Raw genomic sequence first — 23,020 nt, forward strand, 5'->3', positions numbered from 1 at the left:
AAAGATAAACAGCCAAAAGGGCAAAAAACGAATACAAAAATAAAACTAAAAACTAAAATAAAATGATAGATAATAATAGTAATCTAAAATGCTATACAAATGCTAAAAAAAAGTCTAAAACCAAAACATGAAATTAACAAATAAAAATAGATAAGAATTATTACTAAAAAAAAAAATAAAATAGAACAAAAATTATTCAAAAATTTGGTGTCTACATGGAGGTTGGATGAGCTTGTCATGTGTGTGAGACCCCGAAATTTTACTTTTCTTTATAACTCTTATATGAACTCACTTACCTTTGATTCTTGGTTGCTTTAATGGTTGAATTTGAGTCAAGGGAGTGAATTTTGTTAAGAAAAGTTTCATAATCTCAAGTTGTTAGAAAATCTAGAAATTTTCGCAGGAGGGTTGGGAAATTGGCTATAACTTTGTATAGAAAAGTCATAATTGAGTTCCGTTTGTTGCGTCTGAAATTAGACTCAGAGGGCTTCCTACGATGTAAAATTCAGAGTTTGATTCAATGTCTATAAATTCTAGGAAATTGGCAAAGTTGACTGAAAATTCTGCCCTGCACAAGTAAACATAGGAATGTTGTGGTAGCTTATGGCTCAATTTGGACCAACTTATAAACTAAATCTCTTTGAGGTGTCTTCTAAAGATTCTTAGTATTTGAAGTCTAGTTTTTAACAACCCAAGTTGTATAAATTTTTTATATTTATAACTCAAGTTATGATTTTTCTAAAGGAAGGACATAAGTTAGGGTTTTTGTGCATACTAGGGTTTTGGTGTGTGTTTTTATGTGCATTTTGGTAGCGTGATTGTGAGAACTTGTAAAATCCCTCATATTTTCTTAAAAATTCCCTTTTATTTGGAATCCATTATTTTACAATAGCTTTACTACTCATTCACTTTCTCAATAGTTACAATTAATCATAGAACCAAGGGTTTTCCCTTTTCTTTCATCGTTAGGGTAAATTAGGATTTTTTTACGTCTTTTGGTAGTCTGATTACTCGGTACGGAGTGTGTACTAAATTTGGCAGTTAAGAATGAGTTTTAGATAAGAGAAAGTGTGTGATTAGAAGTGAGAATAATAAGTTAGGGAATCATAAAATAAAACCCTAGTACACGCGATTTAAGGAAAATCGGTTTGAACCGACGGGTACCGTTCGCTACCAATGGAATACACCACTTGACCACCACTTTATTACCTTAATCTCCTTGTTTAGTTGAGCTAATTAGCTCTTAATTAACCCTTAAGTCAGCCACCATTATTGACTAAGGAAAAGAGAGATATTTTGGTGAAAATATTTGTGATTAAGCCATTTGTCAAGAATCCAACCAAGGTCTTGACCAAGACCTTTGACCAAGACATTTTCCTTTCCTCTTATCTTTCTTCTTGGCTCATTTTTCTTCATTTTCCTTCATCTTGGTCGTGACTTATGAGAGGAAAAAGAAAAGAGTGAAAACCATTTCAGTCCATCTTGATTCCTAGCTTAGTTGAGTGAAAAATCAAGAATCTAAACCGATTAATCCTTTTTTTGAGCACTTGGGAAGCTTGGTGAGCTAAAAGTTTACAAGGAGAGGTGGTGGATATCTCTTGCAAGCATCTTAGTGAGGTATTATGGCTGTCCATCCTATTTCTATCTCTTAAGCTTGTTTAAGTTTATATAACAACTTAAATTCTTGGCTAATGCTAGTTATCTAAGTAGTTTTGATGATTTTTGGTGGATTTTAAGTTAGGGTTTGGATGGTTCAGTTGTATTCCTTGTTGTTTAGAGAGCATATGATGTCTATAATCTTGTATAGGAAGTTGAAGTAGTGGTTCAAGTTAGAAATGTGAAGTTTATACCTTGAATGCATTAAATTCCAGATTTAAGGATTTCAAATGCTCTGTTCTGACCAGTTCTATCGTGTATGATGGAGGTTGAATTGGGCTTAGGTTAAAACATGAAAGTTGTAGAAAATGATGTTTTATAGCTTCTTGTAAAATTTTAGCTCAATTCGAGTACTGTAACATGTGAAATGACAAAAGTACCCTTGACTGCCATAGGTATAGTTTTGCGGATAGTTTTGACATTTCATCATTCTGGCTTCATTTTTCACCTTGATCCATATCAAATCAGCCTTTGGCCAAAACATGAAACTTTTAGCCCTATGTTTCAGCTTTCCAACGCATCTGAAAACACCTCAAACGGAATTGTGTTGCCTGAGTTATTGTCATTTGAATTCAGTACTGACAACCATACTGACAAGGACATTCTGGTTCTGTAATCTGTAATTTCGATCTGGATAAATTGTGAACTGGGTTAAGTTGTCTTCATGAAAGTTGTAACCCTTTGTCTTAGCTTCGAAACGGTATAAAGTTCACACCAATTCGATAAACGTAACTCTAGTTGTGACCAAAATGTGATAAGATGTCGAATCTGCCATTTACTCTTTTGCCTTCAAAACTTGATTTCCGATTGGATTATTATACTTGTGTTGTACTTGGATGATTTTGAGCCTATTGAACGGCTATTGTGATAAGATTATTTCTATGTGTTTTGGGGCTGAATTATGAAAGACAATGAAGCCATAAATTACTGAAAAATAGGTAAAAATAAAGGGCGTGCTGCCCAAATTTTTACTCGAAAGTTAGATAGATATACTCATGACTTGAGTAAGGGTTTGAGGACGAATCGAACTTGAATCGTCTAGGGTATTCAAGCCTTGTTTCATAGAGGTCTATAAGTTAGCATTCGGCCGAAACTTGTACCCTTGAAAAAATGAAATTTACGACTAATAGAAATACATTTTCTCCATTTCTTCGACTCAAATGGGGATTTCAAAGTTTTAAGAGCGAGCATAAGTTTTACGAATATTCTCGAAATGAGTTGTAATTATTTGATTTTTATTAAATGAAACGTTTAAGTTTCAAACCTTAGTTGAATTTCAAAACTCTTAAACAATGTTTTATTGCAGACTTGAACTCCAAACAAGGAGTAATACCTGAACGTAATTCGTAAAGGCACTACATCTTTAGTGAGTGCTTCCAAATACCTGGTTGAACTGGACACTTGTTATCAATACTTGACCCATGTGATTTAATGATATGTAATTTGTTGGATCGGACAAGAGTGTACTTTATCGCACTTGTCCTAATATGATATATACTTGTTTATTGTTGCAATTGACTTGATATACTTGAACTTAACTTGTAAGTGCTGAGCGGCAGCATGTACCACACTCAATGTGAGTGGGAGGTGCCTCTCATTCCCGTCTCCATACTTTTATTTTGATTCAGTCGATTGGAGATGTTATCTCATCGACTTCTTGGGGACCCAAACCCCACTGGCTAGTTAATCGAGTCGAGTCGGCAAGGGTTTGGTCGATTAGATAACGAACCATGGGTATCTAGTGTTGTCGAGTGGAGTGTTATCTTCTCGACTAGTCGGTATATTTGAGTATTACCATCAGTGTTTAGTTGGTGTTTGGGTCCGGTAAGGGGGTTGAATGGTGGACGGATTGGAGTTAAGTGAAGTACTAGTGGATTGGTTATTTTACTTGAAAGTTGACGAAGTGTCAACTAATATTTGATCAATCTCTGGTGAAGCAACGGGAACTTGGCTCTTGAGAGCCATCCGTATCCTTATACTTTGAAATGATTATTGCTTATTGGATTATTGTTTCTTTTGAAAAACAAAACACTTTACACTCGTTCATTTTGAGATTTGCTACTTGAAATGTTATTGTTCACTTTATGAACTTGTTATACTCGCTATTTTTCTACGTTGATACTTGTACTTTTAAATAATGGTCAATTTGCTATTTGGAATTTCACTGGGATTTTAGCTCATTCCACGTCATTTGTTTTCCTTACAGGGGGTACGAGTGAGGCATGAAACTTGTACAGACTAGCATAGTCTAGTTTTTGAATTTTGCAATTGTACTCGCGCTAACACCCGACTAGGGTTGATTTTACTTGGGTTGTAAATACTTTAACGTTTTGGGCGTGTATAAACTTTGTAACTGGATTTGAACATCAATGTATTTGTTAAGTTTGAGATTGTTGTTTCATTTCTTCTCTATGGATGTGGTATCTTTCTCGAGTTACGCGTGAGTGAGTCCTGGCGAGAGTTGGGCAGGCGGTCCGCTAAACCCTGGGGTACGCCCTAGGGGGAGGTGGGGTCGTCACAATGTGAGGTTTCAAAGGTCTTTTTCCCGATTTGCTATAGTTTTGTGCATAATTTGCATTGTGGGACTGATCTTTTTTAGCCAAGGGTTTGGATTTTGACTATGAATAAGTAGTATGTGCAGACTAGGAATTCATTGGTTATTCATACTTATGTAGTTTATGACTATACTTCTGATTTTTTGCTGCAGAATGTTGAATTGAGTGCTCATGTGGCTATGTGGCAAAGAAGAAGGAAACTACTGTCCTGTGTTAGGCATTCATGTCGTTTGATTATAAGTGTAGCTCAATGTTCTAGTGAATAGTTTCATTAGACATTTTTAGTTAATGTGTATTACGTAGTTATCATTGTTAAAGGACTCAAACATAGAAATTATGTAGTAACTAGGTTGCAGATTAATATTACTCAATTGCCATTTTAGTTTGTAGATGGCTTACTTTTTTATATGTATTTATGGATCATGATGTTATGTACACTTGTTTTTCTATTCTCTGCAATTAGTGGTTTTCTTTGAACATATTTTGTTCTACTTGATCAGATAAATGTTTGTGTTTCAACATTGGTTGAATAATGGTAGGGGTACAATGTGAAAATGGCATATCAGGTGCTCTGGAAGATGTTCTTTCTGAGCACATGAAATTGAAACCCATTCAATCACTAATGAATGGTGGTCAAAACATACAAGTAAAACATTCATCATATAATTTCTGAAGCATTCTTGATAGGAGAAACAGGCTTCAAGGTAAAGAATCAAGGAATCATATAGAGAAAACAAAGTTGAAAGTAATGTAAGGTGGGACCATACAGCTTTCGTAAGATTGATTCTTTATTTGATTCACTATTTTTGAAATAAGTTCAATTCTTTGTCCAACTCTTTGTCGCACATTACTTTATCATTTTTTTGCTTTCATCCTAGATTAGTTTAAGAGTTTAAATATATTTTTAAGAGTAATTAATTCATAATCAGTACCATAATTTAGGTTTTGACTTTCTTTCTATGACATTTGTACAACCACACCTTTCTATTTATATCATAAAAGTGTCAAGTATATCATAAACGTCAACTGAATCGGATGAAGTAGGATGATTACAGAATAGTGAATGTTGATCAAGTCCTCGTACATGTCTAAAAGAAAAGTTGTCTTCTTATATACGAAATAAGTAATGTCATTTTACTGTGAAGTGCTACATTTAGTGTCCAAGAATCAATCAGGTCTTGACTTTCTTTCTGTGAAATTCGTAAAACAATGCTTTATTGAAATCACCTAAAAAAAACTATTTTTGCCAGTTCCATCAAGTAATGAGGCATTTTGACAATCATTGGTTCTGAATTTCTAATATAAAAAATTTGGTAGCAACAAATTAATAGTCCCTTTATCCACTTTGATAACAAAGTTAACTAATTTTTCTTAAACTCTTGGCTTGCAATCACTTGTTTATGTCAAGTTTCAAATAATTATATATAAATGAAAGATAAATTGCTTAAAAGAAGAAATAGATAACAAATGCACGGCTTTGTTTTGTAATAATTTCATTCCGTCTAGGCATATTAAATATGCATATTAATTAAAATAAAAAATGATATTTTGTATTTGTTTGTCTTTTGTTGATACATTTTGTTTCTTCATTTTAAAAAAAGGCTAGATTAGGTAGACTTTGATTTATATCGTGTGCTATTGTATCTATTAATTTTTTTCTTTTCTTGTGTGTATTAATGAATTATAATATTGTATATGTTTTTTTCATTGTATATTAATACACTTTAAATATCGCTGATTATAACTATCAAGTGGTCATTGTTCCTTTTTTTCGATCATTTGTAAAGAATTTAAATTATAAACACTTAGTTATGAATTAAAGGCTTTTAAAACTCAAGATATAAACAATTGGTTTGTAATACAAGAGCTTTGTCATTGACAATTTTTTTCCTACCATTTGTATAGAATCAAAATTGTTTTTGTTTGCATCGAATTGGAATTTTGTGTTTCTTGTCTGATAATAAATTTTTTCCATTATACTAGTTAGAATTATTTAGAAAAAAATCGTGCCATTTTTATAGAATCAAAACTCTTTTTGTTTTCATGGAATTGGAATTTTGTCTTTACTGTCTGGTGATAAATTTATTCTCTTTCATTATATTAGTTTAATTATTTAGAAAGAACCATAATAAAACAAATGTTAAATTGCCTAAAAATGCCAATACTTAGTTAATATATATTTTGTTTGAAATTGAAGAGAGTTATTAAGTATACTATATTTTTTTTGTCTTGACTGTTTTTTGTTAATACGCTTTAGTTTTAAAAAGAATTGCTGTTAGTCAAAAAAAGTTTTCATTTTTATTGAAATACCAGTTTGTCGTTTAATTATTAGCTCTTAATTCATTCTTTGTCGCGTATCCCACTTGTATGCTTTGGTCCACTCTCCATGCAGAGTACTGAAATTGTACTATCAATATAGACCCGGCTTCCATTTCATTCTCAGCAGAGCCTAAAACAAAAATCACAGCCAATGGCCAACGCTCCACTTTCACCATGTTTTGTCTTGCATGCAACAACCTCTACATAGATTCAATTATTCTCTTTTCATACTTTCACGTCATTGTTCTATATACGAGATTACTTCAAAGCTTTTTTGAATATAAAGCGCTTCGTTCTCATTTGCAACGGGTTAATGTCTTTTTAAAGTTTTTCTCAGGTATTGGTTCTCATCTTCTTCTACTTGCATTTTTTACATTCAGATTATAGTTTTAGATAGAAAAAATATAGCTTTTGTATTCTGCACGCCATATGTTTGAAGTGTTTCAAAATATGTAGTTGAAGATGGGTCATATATTGTTTTTTGGAGTTATAAAGTGGATGCAATTTTCTTTTAGAGACATTTTTTGGTTGCTTCAATCATATTTGTATCTTATTACTTGTGCAGGAGGGCTACATTGATATTGTGCTTGGCTGTTTATCTGCATCTGTTAATTTCTTGGCTTTTTTTCATAGGTATGTTTTTTTCATTCCCTTTTTTGGGATTATGTATCAATGACTTGTGTTCCAATTGTTTTGACTATATTTCTTTTCTTCTTTTCTTTCCCTTGTTGTTTGGCTACTCTCTTCTTTCTGACCTATTTTTCTATTATTTAAGTACTAAGTTTTGCTTTCTTATGGTAAATGTAGTTATATAATCTGTTTTATCCACGGTTTATAAGCTATGGTTATATTTGTTGGCTTTCTTTTGTTGCATGATAAATTTATTTAGATTTAATAAGCTATATATATTTGTTATGTTAGTTGCTTTTACACATTAGATATGGATTTATCGGTTTAAACAAATACTGTTGGTTTAAGTTATACAGATTTGCAATTTTCTTGTACTAAATTAATTTGTGTGGTCCACCCAATGGATAAAAATTTGATTCGAAGACAATGTTATGCTGCAATGCCTAAAGAAAAGAAGGATGCAATGAATTGTCGTAGAAGAGAGGCATATAGTGCTAAAGAGGGGGGTTTATCCTCTATTGCTAACTCTGCTGCTCTAGGGAATCCAGTTGAAGAATGTTCAGTTAAGAATGTAGGTAGTGGCAATGCTTCAAGTCATAGTTATGTACCAAAAAATTCGTTTGGTTTGCTATCTGCTTTGAATGTCTTCAGGAAACACAATAGCACAGATAACAACTCTTGAACCAATGTGCTTGATGTTGTTTCTGGTGCATTTTCCTCTGCTCCTAAAAGGCATAAACTTTCTCTTCAAGTCTATTCTTCGACCTCTTTTTTTGTTGCTTCCCTTACCAGAGGTATACTCTGTTTTATAAAAACAGGAATGCTACTTTCCATTGTTCTTGCTTAGAACTTAATCTATGCGCTCCCTTGCATATCTACCTTGCTTTTTTGTTTTCTCAGTTAGTTTATGGTTCAGCTCTAGCATTCCATTTTTTTTTTTTAACTTTAGCTCCCTCTTTAATTTTATCAGCTTTAAATGGAAGATATGTAGAGGATGACTCCTATTCCGTTATTTTTGATACAACTGAATCATTAAGTGTTCAAAATGATATATCTACTCCAATAGATATAGATGCTCTGAAAAAAGGTAGCTAATGGAATATCATTTATCATTTTTTGGAGGAAACTTGAAACAGTATTCTTCATTAACTTTCATTAATATGCATTCCACAATCATTATAGGTATAAAAAGAAAACCAAGGTAGGACTTATGCACGATTAAAATGTATACCGAAAATGTCTCTAGGCCTACCCAATGCTTTGGATTGTAAGCATTGTGGTGCAAAGCAGTTTCACTTGGAGCCACCAAATTTTTGTTGCGCAATGGTATAGTTTCTATTGTAATTTCAATGATGCCCTATAGTCTTGGTCGCTTATTTTCGAGTAGAGAGCAAGAATGCTTGGAATTCAAAAAGCGTGCACACACTTATAATAATAGTCTGGCTTTCATCTCCTTTGCTGCAAAATATGACCATGATTCAACAAAGAATAACAGAGGAATATATACCTTCCTTGTACAAGGTCAAGTCTACAATTTGCTTAGTAGCCTTGTTCTTTCTGCTGAGAAGCCTGTCGATATTCAGTTATATTTTTATGATGATGAAGAGGAATTGTCAAATAGGCTTTACAATTCCTCTAATCTACAGGAAAGTACTCTTAAACTATTGATGTAGATTCTTCAAAATAACCCTTATGCTAGATTCTTTAAGAGCCTTCAGCATGTTCCTCATCTTGATAGTTGTAAGATTGTTCTTATTTGCAATCCTGGCTTGGATCAGCGAGTATATAACCTGTCTACTTCATCACAACTTGTTGCAATTTGGACTGAATCTGATAATGATGATGTTGACAAGAATACTCATATTCTAGTTTATATACACTCATATACTTCACATAGGATCTAGCACTATTTTGCATGTTATGATTCATTACAATACCCTGTACTTTTCCCTAATGGTGAATCTGAGTGGCATTATTGTATCCGAAGGAACCTAGGATCAGAAAGAAAAGGAAGATACCAGTTATGATAATTATTTTTTAGATTTTGGTTCCATAGAAACTCCTGCAGAACTAATTCATACAGAAGAACAAGGCAAGTTTAGTTAGTATTTCTTTTCTTTAGTTTTTAAGATATTTAATGCATACTTAATTATGTCTAATAACAAATTTAGAACTGTTAGTATTTTTTTGTCTATAGTTGCTGAAGAGAGTAGACATCGACGAAATATGGTTTCAGCAAGAGAGTACTATTGAGTTTGTTTGGATATCAAATTATCCCAAATAATATTTCACTTGTATCATAAACACATTTTTCAACCCACTTTTTTATATTCTTAATCACCTTTTTATCTCACATACATCACATCACAAAAAGTGCTACCGTAGTTATTCCAAATAATATTTCAAATAACACTTTATCCAAACAAATCCATTGTTATTTGCTCCAAATGTGCGAAGGTACTAGATTAATGCTCTTACACACAGGCAGACTTCTTCAACAATTTGTAGTTGATATATATGTTAAAATTGAAACCTATAGACTGGACTTTCATAAGATAAAGCAGGCTAATATTAGAACAAAAATGCTACAAAGTGTAGTCGATTGTATATCTGGTGGTAGTACAAAAGGAGGACAAGTTGGGCGTAAAAGTTATCTTCCAACTTCTTTTATTGGTAGACCTAGGGATATGTGGCGTCGGTATGTTGTGGCGTCGGTATGTTGATGCAATGGCTTTAGTGCAGAGGTATGGCAAGCCAGATATTTTTCTTACCATGACTTGTAACACTACTTGACCAAAGATACAAAAAAACCCAAAATATGGAGAGAAAGCTCAAGATAGACTTGATTTAGTGGCAAGAGGTTTTAGAGCCAAATTTCACATTTTTAAATCTGAGATTGTGAAGAAAATTTTTTTTGGTGAAGTATCAACTCTTGTTTATGTCATTGAATTTCAAAAGAGGGGTCTTCCTCATGCACATATTTTGGTTATACTAAAGCCACAATTTAAGCCATTAAATGTTGAGTCCTATAATAGAATGGTTTCAACTGAAATTCCAGATCCACATACTCAACGACATTTGTATAATCTTGTTATTAAACACATGATGCATGGCCCGTGTGGTAAATTAAATGAAAGTAATGTTTGTATGAGGAATGACTTGTATAAAAACTATTTTTCAAAAGATTTTAGCAAACATACTGTCCACACGAAAGATGGCTATCCTTGCTAAAGAACAAGGCCGAATGGAATTTCTGTGATTGTACGCAACCACTTTCTTGACAATCGATGGGTTGTTTCTTACAATCCATATCTCCTTCTATTAATTGACTGTCATTTAAATGTTCAAATTTGTTCCACGATTAAATTAGTTAAGTATTTGTACTAGTACATTTATAAGGGTTATGATCGTGTTAGCTTCCATGTAGTATCGGGAGATAGTCTAGAAATTGTTAATGAGATAAGGGAATTTTAGTCTGGTCGATGGATTGCAGCAGAAGAGGTGTTTTGACGTATTTAAAAATTTGCTTTGAATGAAATGACACATTCTGTTTATACATTACAACTACATCTACTTGGATAGCAGATGATTTTTTTTTCATAAAAATACAGATTTGGCAGAACTACTGGACCAAGTCGATTTCTCCAAAACCATGTTAACAACCTTTTTTAAAATGAATAAGAGAAACAAAAAGGCTTAGCAGCTTAATTGCTTATATCGTGAATAACCGTAACATTTTGTATGGAAGGTTAAGAAGAAAAAGTGGACTTCTAGAAAGCAAAAAAGGTTATTAGTCTAATAGTTACGGTTAGTCCAACTGAGGGAGAAATGTATAATTTGAGATTATTGTTGTCTCATATTTGTGCACCAACGTCATTTGAGGATCTTTTAACTGTTAATGGAAAGCATTTACTATCATATAGGGAAGCTGCTTTCCACAGGGGACTTCTACAATCGGATACGTATTTAGAAGACACTCTTTAAGAGGCAGTGAGTTTCCAGATACCATCTTCACTAAGAAGTCTTTTTGTAGTTTTGTTGGCATTCTGTTCTCCCAATAATGCAAAGGCTTTGTGAGAAAACTTTGAAGATGAGCTTTCAAGTAATATTATTAACTCTAAGAATCTCACTGGCTATTCTTCCAACATGTAAGAATATCTGTTTTGTCAGATATCAATACATATTTAGAACAAATTGGTAGAAACATAAATGATTATCATTTAGTGCCCGATGATTTTTGCTTGAACAGTGATAAGCATGCTACAAAAGAGATAGAGTGTGAAAAAAATGCCCATTTTTCAGAAGAGGATTTACTTTTATCTAGAAAATTGAATATAGGCCAGAAACATGTATATGACATCATCTTAGTTCAAGTATTTTCAAATGCTTCTAAGAGTTTCTTTGTTGATGATCTGGGTTGAACTGAAAAACCTTTTCTTTATCGTTCTATCATTGCAACACTTAGATCACAAGGTCATATTGCACTTGCTGTTGCATCGTTCGGTGTCGCTGCATCTATTTTTCTTGGAGGTAAAACAGTCCATTCTAGATTTAAGATTCCTCTTGACCTATCTAGCAATAAAACATGTCATGAGTTCAGTGGTTAGATTTATTATGTTAGCAAAGTTAATCCTTTGGGATGGAGCATCCATTGCTAAAAGAGAAACCATAGAAGCATTTGACATGTTACTTAGGGATATGATGGATTGTGCTGAATCTTTTGGTGGAAAAGTCGTTGTGTTTAGAGGTGATTTTCGTCAAACTCTTCTTGTGATACATAATGCTTCAAGAGTTCAGCAAGTTGAGTCCAGTTTTGTTAATTCTTCTTTGTGAAAAACTGTATACAAGATCAGATTAACTGAAAATATGAGAGTAATTCAAGATCCTCATTTTTGTGAATTTCTTTTGAGAGTAGGTGAAGGACGTGAACCAGAGGATGAAGATGGCAAAATAACTCTTTCTCAAGATATATCAATTCCCTTTGATAGCAGGGAATCTTCTCTTAATAGGTCGCTCATTTGTCTACATTATATATTACCAAAACTATCAAAATATGTACATGTTTCGTTACTTATACAATTTATCTTTATTAGGTTGATAGATTTTATTTTCCCAGACCTTCAAATGTATTTATTGGATCCATATCAGGTGATCGACAAATGCATCATCACAGCAAAGAATACATCTGTGGATGACAATAATGAGATAATGATTCAGCGGTTTCCTAGAGTAGTTCATGTTTATACTAGCACAGATAAAACTCTTAATGAATGTGATCAAGGTGATTATGAGACTTTCTCAACTCATTGAACCCTAGAGGATTGCCTCCTCATAAGCTGGTATTAAAAGAAAACTGTCTTGTAATTCTCCTCAGAAACTTGAATCCCACCAAAGGCTTGTGCAATGGAATAAGACTTATAGTTAGAAAATTACATGGATATGCAATTTGTGCAGAAATTGCAGTAGGATAGCATCAAGGAAAGATAGTTTTACTGCCTAAGATACCTCTCCAGACATTTGATAATTTTCTATCTGAACAAGTATTAAGGTTCAGAGATTTTCTATCCTGGTTACATTATACCAGATCATGTTGTATCCATGGCACTTTGTATTTTCTATTTGATCACACATCTGGTTTATGCTAATTCTATTCCAACACAATGCACTCCATTTGTTGTATTTATGTTCTTAATAGAACAAAAGTTCTGGTTAGAAAAATGCTTCCAAAGCACTGCATATTTAATGTTTAGTAAGTTGCTGCTGTTATTTAGCGATTCAAGCTTTTATAATGGATGTTTAGCCATACAAATGATGTTAAGCTATTGGCTCCACTTATCAAGATTTGATAATGAATGTATTTCGGTTACCTCAGTTTGATGTTCAGCTTCGATAATAGATGTTCCAACGGAATGTACTTATTAAGCTTTGATGTTTAGCAATAAAATTGATGCTAACTTTGGTTACTTCGGTTACAAAAAAACACATGGCTGATATAACTTTTAATCCATCTTGAATTATCATTATATCCTATCTGGAACTGTTCCATTACACATTTAGCCCAAGTCTTGGCTATAATTTACTTGCTATTTGGCTACTGAGGATATTGGCCTGAATAGCATTTTGGGTGGTGCATTTTTTTTAATCCAGTGTAATGGTTGTAATCATAAGCATTTCAATGAACCATAAAGGCAGAAAAATTAGCTCTTCAAGCTTTACAGAGAATGTTTCTTTCTTGCTTTTCTACCTTTGTTGCCTTCTGCTAATTATAATCATAGGCAAGATCAACTTGTGGGGCGCTCTTTCTTTCCTTGCTCTATATTATATCTATGTTGGCTTCATTTTTGCATCAAAAATGGTTTTGCGAAAACTGAAAGTTGGTGGTTGCCATTGACCAGAAGCTTTGTGAGAAACGGCCAAGAAGTATCAACACAACTTTAGACTTGTAGAATACTTATACTAAAAAAAATACTTTTCTACATAAATTGTTATTTTTATTACTTCAAAATTGGGCAGGGTATTTTACATTTCCGTCACGCAAAGCACGTTTATGCCTCCTAGTTCTGTAAAACATGCATATGTGGAGCTATTGAGGAGTAAAGCTTCTACTATTGCATCTATTGCTTTCTCTATTTTTTTTTTGGTTTATTTTGGAAAATCATTAATAATTTGAAAAGAAAAAAATAAACTAATCTATGTATGGCAAAGGAAGCAGAAAGAAGAGAAGTTACGAAAAGCTCATTGCGATGATGGTGGTTCTGTAATTTATTTCGGATAATGATTTTTTTGGTCGATAATTTCTGGGTTTCGAATGAGGCTTTTTTGGAAGGAATGGATACACAATATGTTTTCTATCATAAGAAGAAGAAAAGGAAAAAAAGAAAACACCTTCATGATTTATTGTGGATGGATGAAAATACCTTCTTCATGATTTATTGTGAATGGATGAAAATACCTTTTTGATTATTGTACATGAACCCCTTTTTTTTTTTGGATATGTCTAAACATAAAGAATAATTTAGAATAAGAATTTTCTAGATAATAAATAATTTTAGTTGCATTTAGAGCATAAAATTTCCTTCTTATTTCCCTGGATCTAACGAGAAATGCAAAGAATGCTTTAGTGCCGTTTGTTTATGATATCATCTTATCAAGAAGTTTTTAGAAAACAAGTAATTTTATTTATGTTAAAACATATAATCATCTTAAAGATATTTTTGGAAAAGAAGTATTCAATTAACTATCATGCTTAGAGAATGATTTACCTATGTAGCAATATAAACATATTAGGCATCTGCTTCTTTTTTTTCACTAAGGGTGCGTTTGATAAAACTAAAGTCTGAAATCTGAAATCTGGAGTCTAAATCCATTAAATTATTGAATTATTATGTATTAAATTTAATATATTTGAGTGCATATCACATTCAGTGATAAGTTAATAATTTATTACTTAATTTTGGGAGCAAGTTTTGCCTAGATAATTCAGTGCCATTTAATTAATTCAGATGTTCAATTTTTTGTTATCAAACAATTTGAATATATTAAGATCTGAATCCATTAAATTTAAGTGCTAAACTAGGTTATCAAACAGGGCCCAAATCTTTGTAATAGTTATAGAATGATTTATTCATATTAGTTTGAAATATCAAATCTATTTTCCCAAGCATGAAAGGATGCATAGTTTCTTTTTTTTTTTTTTTTCTTTTTGAGTGAAAGGATATATAGTTTCAATATCCAATTAAAAACTAAATAGTAAAGGAAGTCCACAAGTAACATTCTCATATATAAAAAAATGAGCAAGTGCTAAAACAAATAATTAATCATAATCAATTACCAATACTAGTGGAGGAAACAAGTGACAACAAGAAGAGAGAAATTACAGATAAAAAGATAAGAAAACTTGAAGGAAAAAGTGGTGTTAGAGGAGTAAGAAAATGTGAAGAGGATATTTTGAAAGAGTAGTGAAATTCTATGCAACTTCCACAATCCAAACAACATAAGATACCTTGAGAACATAAAAGAAGGCAGTCATTCTGATTGTTCATTCCCTTTTATACCCTAAATCTTGCCTGTGGACTTACTTTTGCCTTTTAATTTATGACCATTATCTATCCGGTACAACTCTCAGTACAAAAGAGTTGTCCAAAATGCAATTTCAGACCACATTGTTACATTTTTATGGTATTAGGGATCTATTTTTCCATAATTGAGGGACTAAAAGAGGGGAAAAAAAGTAATGGAATTTGAGGGCTCATTTGAGGATTTTTCGAGAGTGGTTTGTTGACGTCTTGCAGCGTTTAATTAGACAAACCTATTCTAGTTATATACTTAGAGAGTCCAAAATTACCGTAGCGGGGATGTAGCTCAGATGGTAGAGCGCTCGCTTAGCATGCGAGAGGTACGGGGATCGATACCCCGCATCTCCAGTCCCTTCTGGCCTCTGCAGGCTGCACTTTTGGCCACAACAAAATCTTCGACGCAGCATTTTGATTTTTGACCAAAGACCAACAGCAAGGTGAATCTAGACACTTACACACCGGAATGCGACGGGGCACATGGGGATGTAGCTCAGATGGTAGAGCGCTCGCTTAGCATGCGAGAGGTACGGGGATCGATACCCCGCATCTCCAGTTTCATTTTAGCCTCCGCACTTTTGGCCACAACCATACAACAAAATCTTCGACTCAGCATTTTGCCCAAAGACCGACAGCCACGTGAATCCGGACACTCGCACACCGCGGTGCGACGGGGCACACTGCTCCAGACTACAACTCAGCAGATAAGGCCCAACCCTCGTAGTATTATTTTTTTCAAATATCTTTTTCTGGTCAAATGCTGAATGGAGAGATTCTTTTCTTGATCTGAATCGAAGTTTTAGAAAGATCCCACGAGAGCATCAACAAGAGAAAGAGAGGAAAAGGAGAGAATTATGGGGAAGACGGTGAGGAAACTGCAAGTGGTGTCACCAGTGCCAGCAGATATTGATATAGCCAACTCTGTTGAACCTCTGCACATATCTGAGATTGCCAAAGAACTCAATCTTAGTCCCCAGCATTATGATCTTTATGGCAAATATAAGGCCAAGGTAATGACCGGTTACTGAATGTAAATGTGCTTTTTTCTTGGATTTGTGTTTGTCTTGCTTATGGACTGTTTCTTGATTGCTTCTTGGAACTTTAATGTGTTTTGTTTTCTGGGTTCTGCAGTAAAGGTAATCTAGGTGAGCATAACTTGTTAAAGCCTGTGGTTTTGTGTGTGTCCATGTATTCATGTCCTTGTAATTCTTGCAGTTTAAACGTTCAGTTTTATGTGCCTTATCTAATATTGCAAGTATTTATCTTTCTTGCACAAGGGGTGTTTTTTGTTGTTTTATTTTTCATGCTTGATTGGTTTTTGGTTTTTCGTACTTTAATCTGTTGTTTCTAGGTTCTGAATTAAGAGTGATTTAAACTATCATATCATAATCAAGGTAATGTATTTGTAAGTATACGTTTTATGTTCCTGTTAAAAATCTTGCAAGTACTATATTTCCTGCAAAAAGATTGAGTTTCTTCGTTCATGGTTGATCACAAGGTGTCCTTCGATTGGTTGAATAATTCTTTGTGTTGCTTATGGTATAATTGAGGGCTGAGTGATGGTAAAAAATGTCATCGTAGGTTTTATTATCAGTGCTTGATGAGTTACAAGGAAGTGAAGATGGTTACTATGTGGTTGTTGGAGGAATTACTCCAACTCCTCTTGGAGAAGGCAAATCCACCACTACTGTTGGCCTCTGCCAGGCATTGGGAGCATTTCTTGATAAAAAGGTAAAAATGAACTTCATATTGTCAAATTAGCTACTACATTTGATTTTGGCTGATGAATTGAGTCTCAAATGAGGAGGAACCTATATTTTTCTATTGTATGTCTTTGGGCATCATTTTTCCATGGACGCCCCATTGTTGTAACATGAATGAGTTTGGATATTACGGGCAAAACGGTATTGTGTGGAAATTTTGCAATTATTTTATACCTCTGTATGTTTACTTTGTTGCATCTTATCTGGTGCTCTTAGGTTGTCACATGCCTTCGTCAACCATCTCAAGGGCCGACATTTGGAATTAAAGGTGGTGCTGCTGGTGGCGGCTACAGCCAAGTGATTCCTATGGATGAGTTCAATCTTCACTTAACTGGGGACATCCATGCAATAACAGCTGCAAACAACCTTCTTGCTGCTGCAATTGATACAAGAATCTTTCATGAATCTACTCAAACCGATAAGGGTCTTTTCAACCGGTTATGTCCTCCTGACAAGGAAGGAAAGAGGAGCTTCAGTAACATTATGTTTAGGCGTTTGAAGAAACTTGGTATTTCCAAGACAAGACCAGAGGAACTTACTCCACAAGAGATTAAGAAATTTGCTAGGCTTGATTTTGATCCTAGTTCTATCACATGGAGAAGAGTAATGGATATTAATGACCGTTTTTTAAGGAAGATTACTGTTGGTCAGGGCCCTGAAGAGAAAGGGATGGTGAGAGAAACTGGATTTGATATTTCAGTTGCTAGTGAAATAATGGCAGTCCTAGCTCTAACGACTTCATTAGATGATATGAGAGAGAGGCTTGGGAAAATGGTTGTTGGAAATAGCAAGGCTGGTGATCCCATTACAGCTGATGATCTGGGTGTTGGGGGTGCTTTGACTGTGTTAATGAAAGATGCCATCAATCCTACACTAATGCAGACTCTTGAGGGCACCCCTGTCCTTGTTCATGCTGGCCCTTTTGCAAATATTGCTCATGGAAACTCGTCCATTGTTGCTGATAAGATTGCATTGAAGCTGGTGGGACGTGGAGGTTTTGTAGTCACAGAAGCTGGTTTTGGGGCTGATATTGGAACCGAAAAGTTCATGAACATAAAATGTAGATACAGTGGATTAACACCTCAATGTGCTATCATTGTGGCAACAATTAGGGCCCTCAAGATGCATGGTGGAGGGCCAGAAGTTGTAGCTGGGAAACCTCTTGATCATGCTTATCTGACAGAGAACGTGGCACTTGTTGAAGCTGGCTGTGTGAATCTTGCCAGGCATATTTCAAACACAAAGGCCTATGGTGTAAATGTTGTAGTTGCCGTGAACAAGTTCGCAACTGATTCTGAAGTTGAACTAAATGCAGTAAAGGCTGCAGCACTTTCAGCAGGGGCATTTGATGCTGTAATCTGTACTCATCATGCTGATGGTGGGAAAGGAGCGGTTAGTCAATTAACATTATTTGCTACACGTGTATATTGTTTGTTTATGCTTTCATGTGTTCCATTCAGTGAATTTTCTGAGGGGGGAAAAAACCAAGAGCTAAAACTCTAATCCTCGCAAAAACCCTTTTAAGATAGACGAGAAATTAAAACAATACCAGAAGACAGTAAAGTTACCTGTGAACTTCATAAAATTCATAACTTAACTTCACCTACGAACTGTTGAATTCTAATTAATGCTTGTAGAATCCCTAGTAAATTTTGATCACAAACAGTTCACTGATTGTTCTAGAGATTTTCCTTGTTATCAGTCGCTTTTCTATCTCAGTATGCTTCTATTATTTACTGTTTCTTACCCATGTTGACATGACATGTATATTTTGTTATTAATTTGGTAACTTTACTGTTCAACACTGAGGGACCTGAAATTTGATGAGTGATTGTTTCTTTACCTCACCTCTTTCTAAGCTACCTTCTGTTATGTCTGGACACTCGTATATTGCAAGAAATCAAGTAAGGAGGCAGTCTTATCAGGCAATATTTCTTTGTGTATAAATGCCGATAGTTCTCAATCAATATTCCCTTTTTTTTTCATATTGTTTTGCAGGAACTGCCTGTAAGATTGTGTATACACATGGGTTCATGGAATGTGGTTTAAGAAATATAAGGAGAGGAAAGAAAGAAAATGGAGACTGTTTTGAAGGAAAATAATCTAACAGACTATTCTACTTCGCTTCCATGCATATATACATGGATCTGATAACACACTATATACTTTTACTGTGGAGCCCTGAACCACCAGAGCTGAAAGATAAATAATGTTAATGGTCCAATGATGATCATAATTGGACAAAGCTTTCATTAATAGCTGATCAAATAATTTGACTGTTTCTTGCCTTTATCAATAAGTCTCTAGTTCTGGTGGCTTTTAGTATTTGATTAGCAGAACTAGCAACTGGGTCATTGTAATAAGTTTATCAGTGATTGCTGTGTTTTATTCTAGCTTCATGTCTATACTGCTTAAATGCTGGTTGGCATCATATTTGGAGCCTGTGTATCCAGTCATTGGAACAAGCACTTGCCTAACCCTTAAATGGGCTGTTTCCATGGTGTCAAGAAAAAGACAGTGTTCTGGAAGAGGATATGAAATGTTTCCCATGTTCGAAACCAATCTTGTAACCATTCTTCCTGACAAACTTAATTTCACTTATTTAACAAAATAATCAGATAGAAGAATATAGTCATTTTTGCATCACAAGAGTTACTATAGGAGGTGAGGTAACCAAGGCAAAGTGATTCTGGGGTGTCATAATTCAGTATCTCCACTATGGATAGCTAAAACTAGGATTACTTTCTTCTAAAGACTTGTTTTTGTTGTCTACACTTTTTCAAGAAATACAAGGGCAAGTTCTCAATGCCCTTATTTACCTCTCTGAGACCCTTTAACTGGCCCCTTGGGAATTTGAAAGTGGCCTAATGTGCCATGTTACTCTGGAAGCAAGTATAATTCTGCAAAATTATACTCTATAGTTTGTATCTGTCCACAATACTTAGGAATGAAGCAAAAGCTGTGCTATATTTCTGATAGTTTTTTCCCTTAATTGGCTGGAGATAAGGTAAACTATGTGTCACCAAATGCTACTGTGGTTCATAGCAATCGTGCTTTTTTTTCTGTCTGAATGTGTCGTGAAAGGTTACACTTATCTGTTTTAAATTCTATTTGAAATGTTGCTTTATTTGGGATGAGTTTATCTTGATCCTATCTCCTGGTCAACCAACAAAACTGTGGTTTAGGATAATTACTTTATGACCTGGAGTCTTATGCTATCCGCTGCTCCAGTGTTCATTTTTTTTTTATTGGAAGATAAGGATAGGCTATCTTTTAGAGGATTTACAACCCTTTAATTTTTTTCCCCTCTGGGTCCTATGGAATGTCCATTAAGCTTGCTTGCTATCTGCAAACCTCAGTCTTCTCGCTGGGCATGCTGTAAGCTTTTCTTGGAGTATCAGCTCTATTTGCCCGGTTAGTGCCTTCAGATAATCCCAAAATCAATGATCGTGGCCAAGGAATTGAATGTCCAATAAATTTGAGAAAAAGCATCCTCATGTAACATGATTTGAGTTAGCTTTAGAGATAAAACAGTATTGGTGTTTTCTTTCCAGTTTCCCTATCCTTCACATAAAACCATCACCTTCATTCCTGATACTCCTCATCCTAGGTGAATGATCTGAATCTTTCTGCTGCTACATCTGTTTTTTCAAGCATAGCATCTGGTAGGAGTGAAATTAAAATTTTGGCAAAGATGGCGCATATAAATGATCAAAGTGTGTTGCTATTTTATCCTTTGATTAAAATATCTTCATTTTGCTTCAAAAGGCAGGGCAAAGAAAGTTTTTAATGGGGTAGGCATGTGGTAGTGCATGATTAGCCTTTCCTTTTCTTGGTGTATGATGTCATCTCTCTGTATCTGAAGCTTTGAGATTGTTAAAAAAATTGATTATCAGTATTAAAGATATATGATCTTCTGTTTTTTTTTCCCTCTTCTGATTTCTCAGGTAGACCTGGGGGTTGCAGTTCAAAGAGCTTGCGAGAATATTGCACAACCATTGAAATTCTTGTACCCTCTGGATATAACCATCAAAGAAAAAATAGAAGCCATAGCAAAGTCTTATGGTGCTAGCGGTGTAGAATACTCAGAAGAGGTATACTCTGCTAACATTCATTATTTGGAGTTCTTCCACTTTCTTATTATTTTTTATTTTTTTTGCAATCTCTAAACAAATTAATATTGAAATAATTTTCTTTGACATCTTCATCACCTATTCCCAACATGTCTTGGTGGCACCAGGCTCTCGATGCAAATGAAGCAGAAATTCCATGTCATTAATAACATATTTTTGCCATAAAAACTTGATTTTTAAGAAATTGGAGGTTGACTTCACTATATGCTTTAAAGTTCCAATATGTGAAAGAAGTGTTGGAGCTAATAGCCTATCAGCTGTAGTGTTAATACCACTTTGAAATGGTGGGAGAGAAGTTCTTACTAATTTTGCCAACTTCCTCTATTGTTCTCAATTCCTCTTTCATTTTCATGAACATTGTGGCTTCTTTGGAATACTTCCTCTTTGAGCCTAGACCTTGTTGTTGCTTTTCGAAACTCTTTATATTACGCTCTGTTTCCTTGAGCCTAGACCTTCTTCTTGTTTTCTGAATTCTTTATCCTACTTTCTGTTTGCTAGAGTCTAGACCTTTTTATTGTTCTTAAATTACAAGGCTGGTTAAATGAATTGAGAATTATAAAAGTAGAGCAACTTATTCTCCTTTCAGACTACCTACCTACTGTTCTCTTACACTATAATCATTAACAGTATTATATATATATATATATATATATATATATATATATATATAAGTAGAGCAACATATTCTCTTTTCAGACTAACTACCACAAGTTCTCTTACACTATAATCATTAACTGTATACACACACACACACACAATACATGCATTTTTAGTTTTTCAAGTTCTTGAGTAATATGATAATTTTGGGTTTCTTTCATTATAAACATTTTTTTTGGTTGTTAGGCTGAGAAACAAATTGAGATGTACGCCAAGCAAGGATTTGGCAGTTTACCAATCTGCATGGCAAAAACACAATATTCATTTTCACACAATGCTGCAGCAAAGGGAGCTCCAAGTGGATTTGTCTTACCAATCAGAGATGTAAGGGCAAGCATTGGAGCTGGATTCATTTATCCTTTAGTTGGGACAATGAGTACAATGCCTGGCCTTCCCACAAGGCCTTGCTTCTATGATATTGATCTTGACACCACCACAGGAAGGGTTATTGGTCTTTCTTGAGAATTAGTCATCAACCTCAAACTGGGAACCTGTAGAGGCCAATCAAATGATTCAGGGCAGATTGCAAACTCAACTGGAGTACATAATTTTTATGTTCATGGTATGGTTTCATTCTCATGTTGTATCCTGTATAACCTCAATAGAAAATAAAGAACTCTCATGTTGTTTTCTTTTGCTGACATTTCTTGGAAAATTTTCAATTTGAGTTGGATGTGCTGTGCTCTATCCCATGAATTATCATGCTTGTTGGGTGGTACCCCAAGAGTGTCCTGAGGACTGCTATATGCACTTTATAGTTCTGAATAATATTCCACAAGAATTTTCTAGGAGAAAGAGTAACATGATAAATGGCCTTAGTTATCTATATTAAGGTGGAAGCCCTGATGCAGTGCCAGGTTCTGACTTCTAAAGTTGTAAGCGAGTGTATTGAATGTATTTAGTTTATCTTGCATGATTCGATCAGTGTTTCAGCTGGAAAGGTAAGTCTTGCATACCACAGTTATGTAATAGTGATTTTAGTCCCCAAAAAAGAAAGCTAAAAGTGACTATTTGTTTCACGCTGTTATAAATCATCTCTTCAGCAAGTATTCTTGGTACTAATCATCTTCTTTCTGCATCTTTTCCATCCGTGGATGTTTTAAATTGTCCAATCAATTTTGAAGGCATTATCATTCAATCTTATTGGCAATTGAATGGTTTTTATCTATTTAAGTTTATATTACTGGTGATAATTGTTTATCAACAAGAACATATGATCTTCTTGTTGGCAGATT

At 34.2% G+C, this 23,020-nt stretch overlaps 1 protein-coding gene and 2 non-coding genes across 3 annotated transcripts; all 3 read left to right on the forward strand.

The window, feature by feature from the left end:
* Nucleotides 1-15,510: 15,510 nt before the first annotated feature.
* TRNAA-AGC lies at nt 15,511-15,583 on the forward strand. The gene has a single exon. It is a non-coding gene; the product is annotated as a tRNA-Ala (tRNA).
* Nucleotides 15,584-15,714: 131 nt separating this feature from the next.
* Nucleotides 15,715-15,787, forward strand: TRNAA-AGC. The gene has a single exon. It is a non-coding gene; the product is annotated as a tRNA-Ala (tRNA).
* Nucleotides 15,788-15,873: 86 nt separating this feature from the next.
* On the forward strand, nt 15,874-22,595 carry LOC113778705 (formate--tetrahydrofolate ligase). The gene is made up of 5 exons (XM_027324222.1): nt 15,874-16,242; nt 16,814-16,963; nt 17,212-18,387; nt 20,943-21,089; nt 21,972-22,595. Exons 1-5 carry the CDS (start codon nt 16,087-16,089, stop codon nt 22,245-22,247), a joined length of 1,905 nt encoding a protein of 634 aa, XP_027180023.1. The 5' UTR covers nt 15,874-16,086; the 3' UTR covers nt 22,248-22,595.
* The last annotated feature ends 425 nt before the right edge of the window (nt 22,596-23,020 follow it).

This window comes from Coffea eugenioides, chromosome 1, assembly GCF_003713205.1.
Source record: "Coffea eugenioides isolate CCC68of chromosome 1, Ceug_1.0, whole genome shotgun sequence".
NCBI classification, from domain to species: Eukaryota; Viridiplantae; Streptophyta; class Magnoliopsida; order Gentianales; family Rubiaceae; genus Coffea; species Coffea eugenioides.

What these genes read in the sequence shown, in the direction of transcription:
- LOC113778705 (XM_027324222.1), top strand. Translation starts at nt 16,087, where the DNA reads ATGGGGAAGACGGTGAGGAAACTGCAAGTGGTGTCACCAGTGCCAGCA. An exon ending in ATGGCAAATATAAGGCCAAG is followed by an intron (nt 16,243 to 16,813) that starts GTAATGACCGGT and finishes ATGTCATCGTAG; the next exon opens with GTTTTATTATCAGTGCTTGA. An exon ending in GTGTAGAATACTCAGAAGAG is followed by an intron (nt 21,090 to 21,971) that starts GTATACTCTGCT and finishes TTTGGTTGTTAG; the next exon opens with GCTGAGAAACAAATTGAGAT.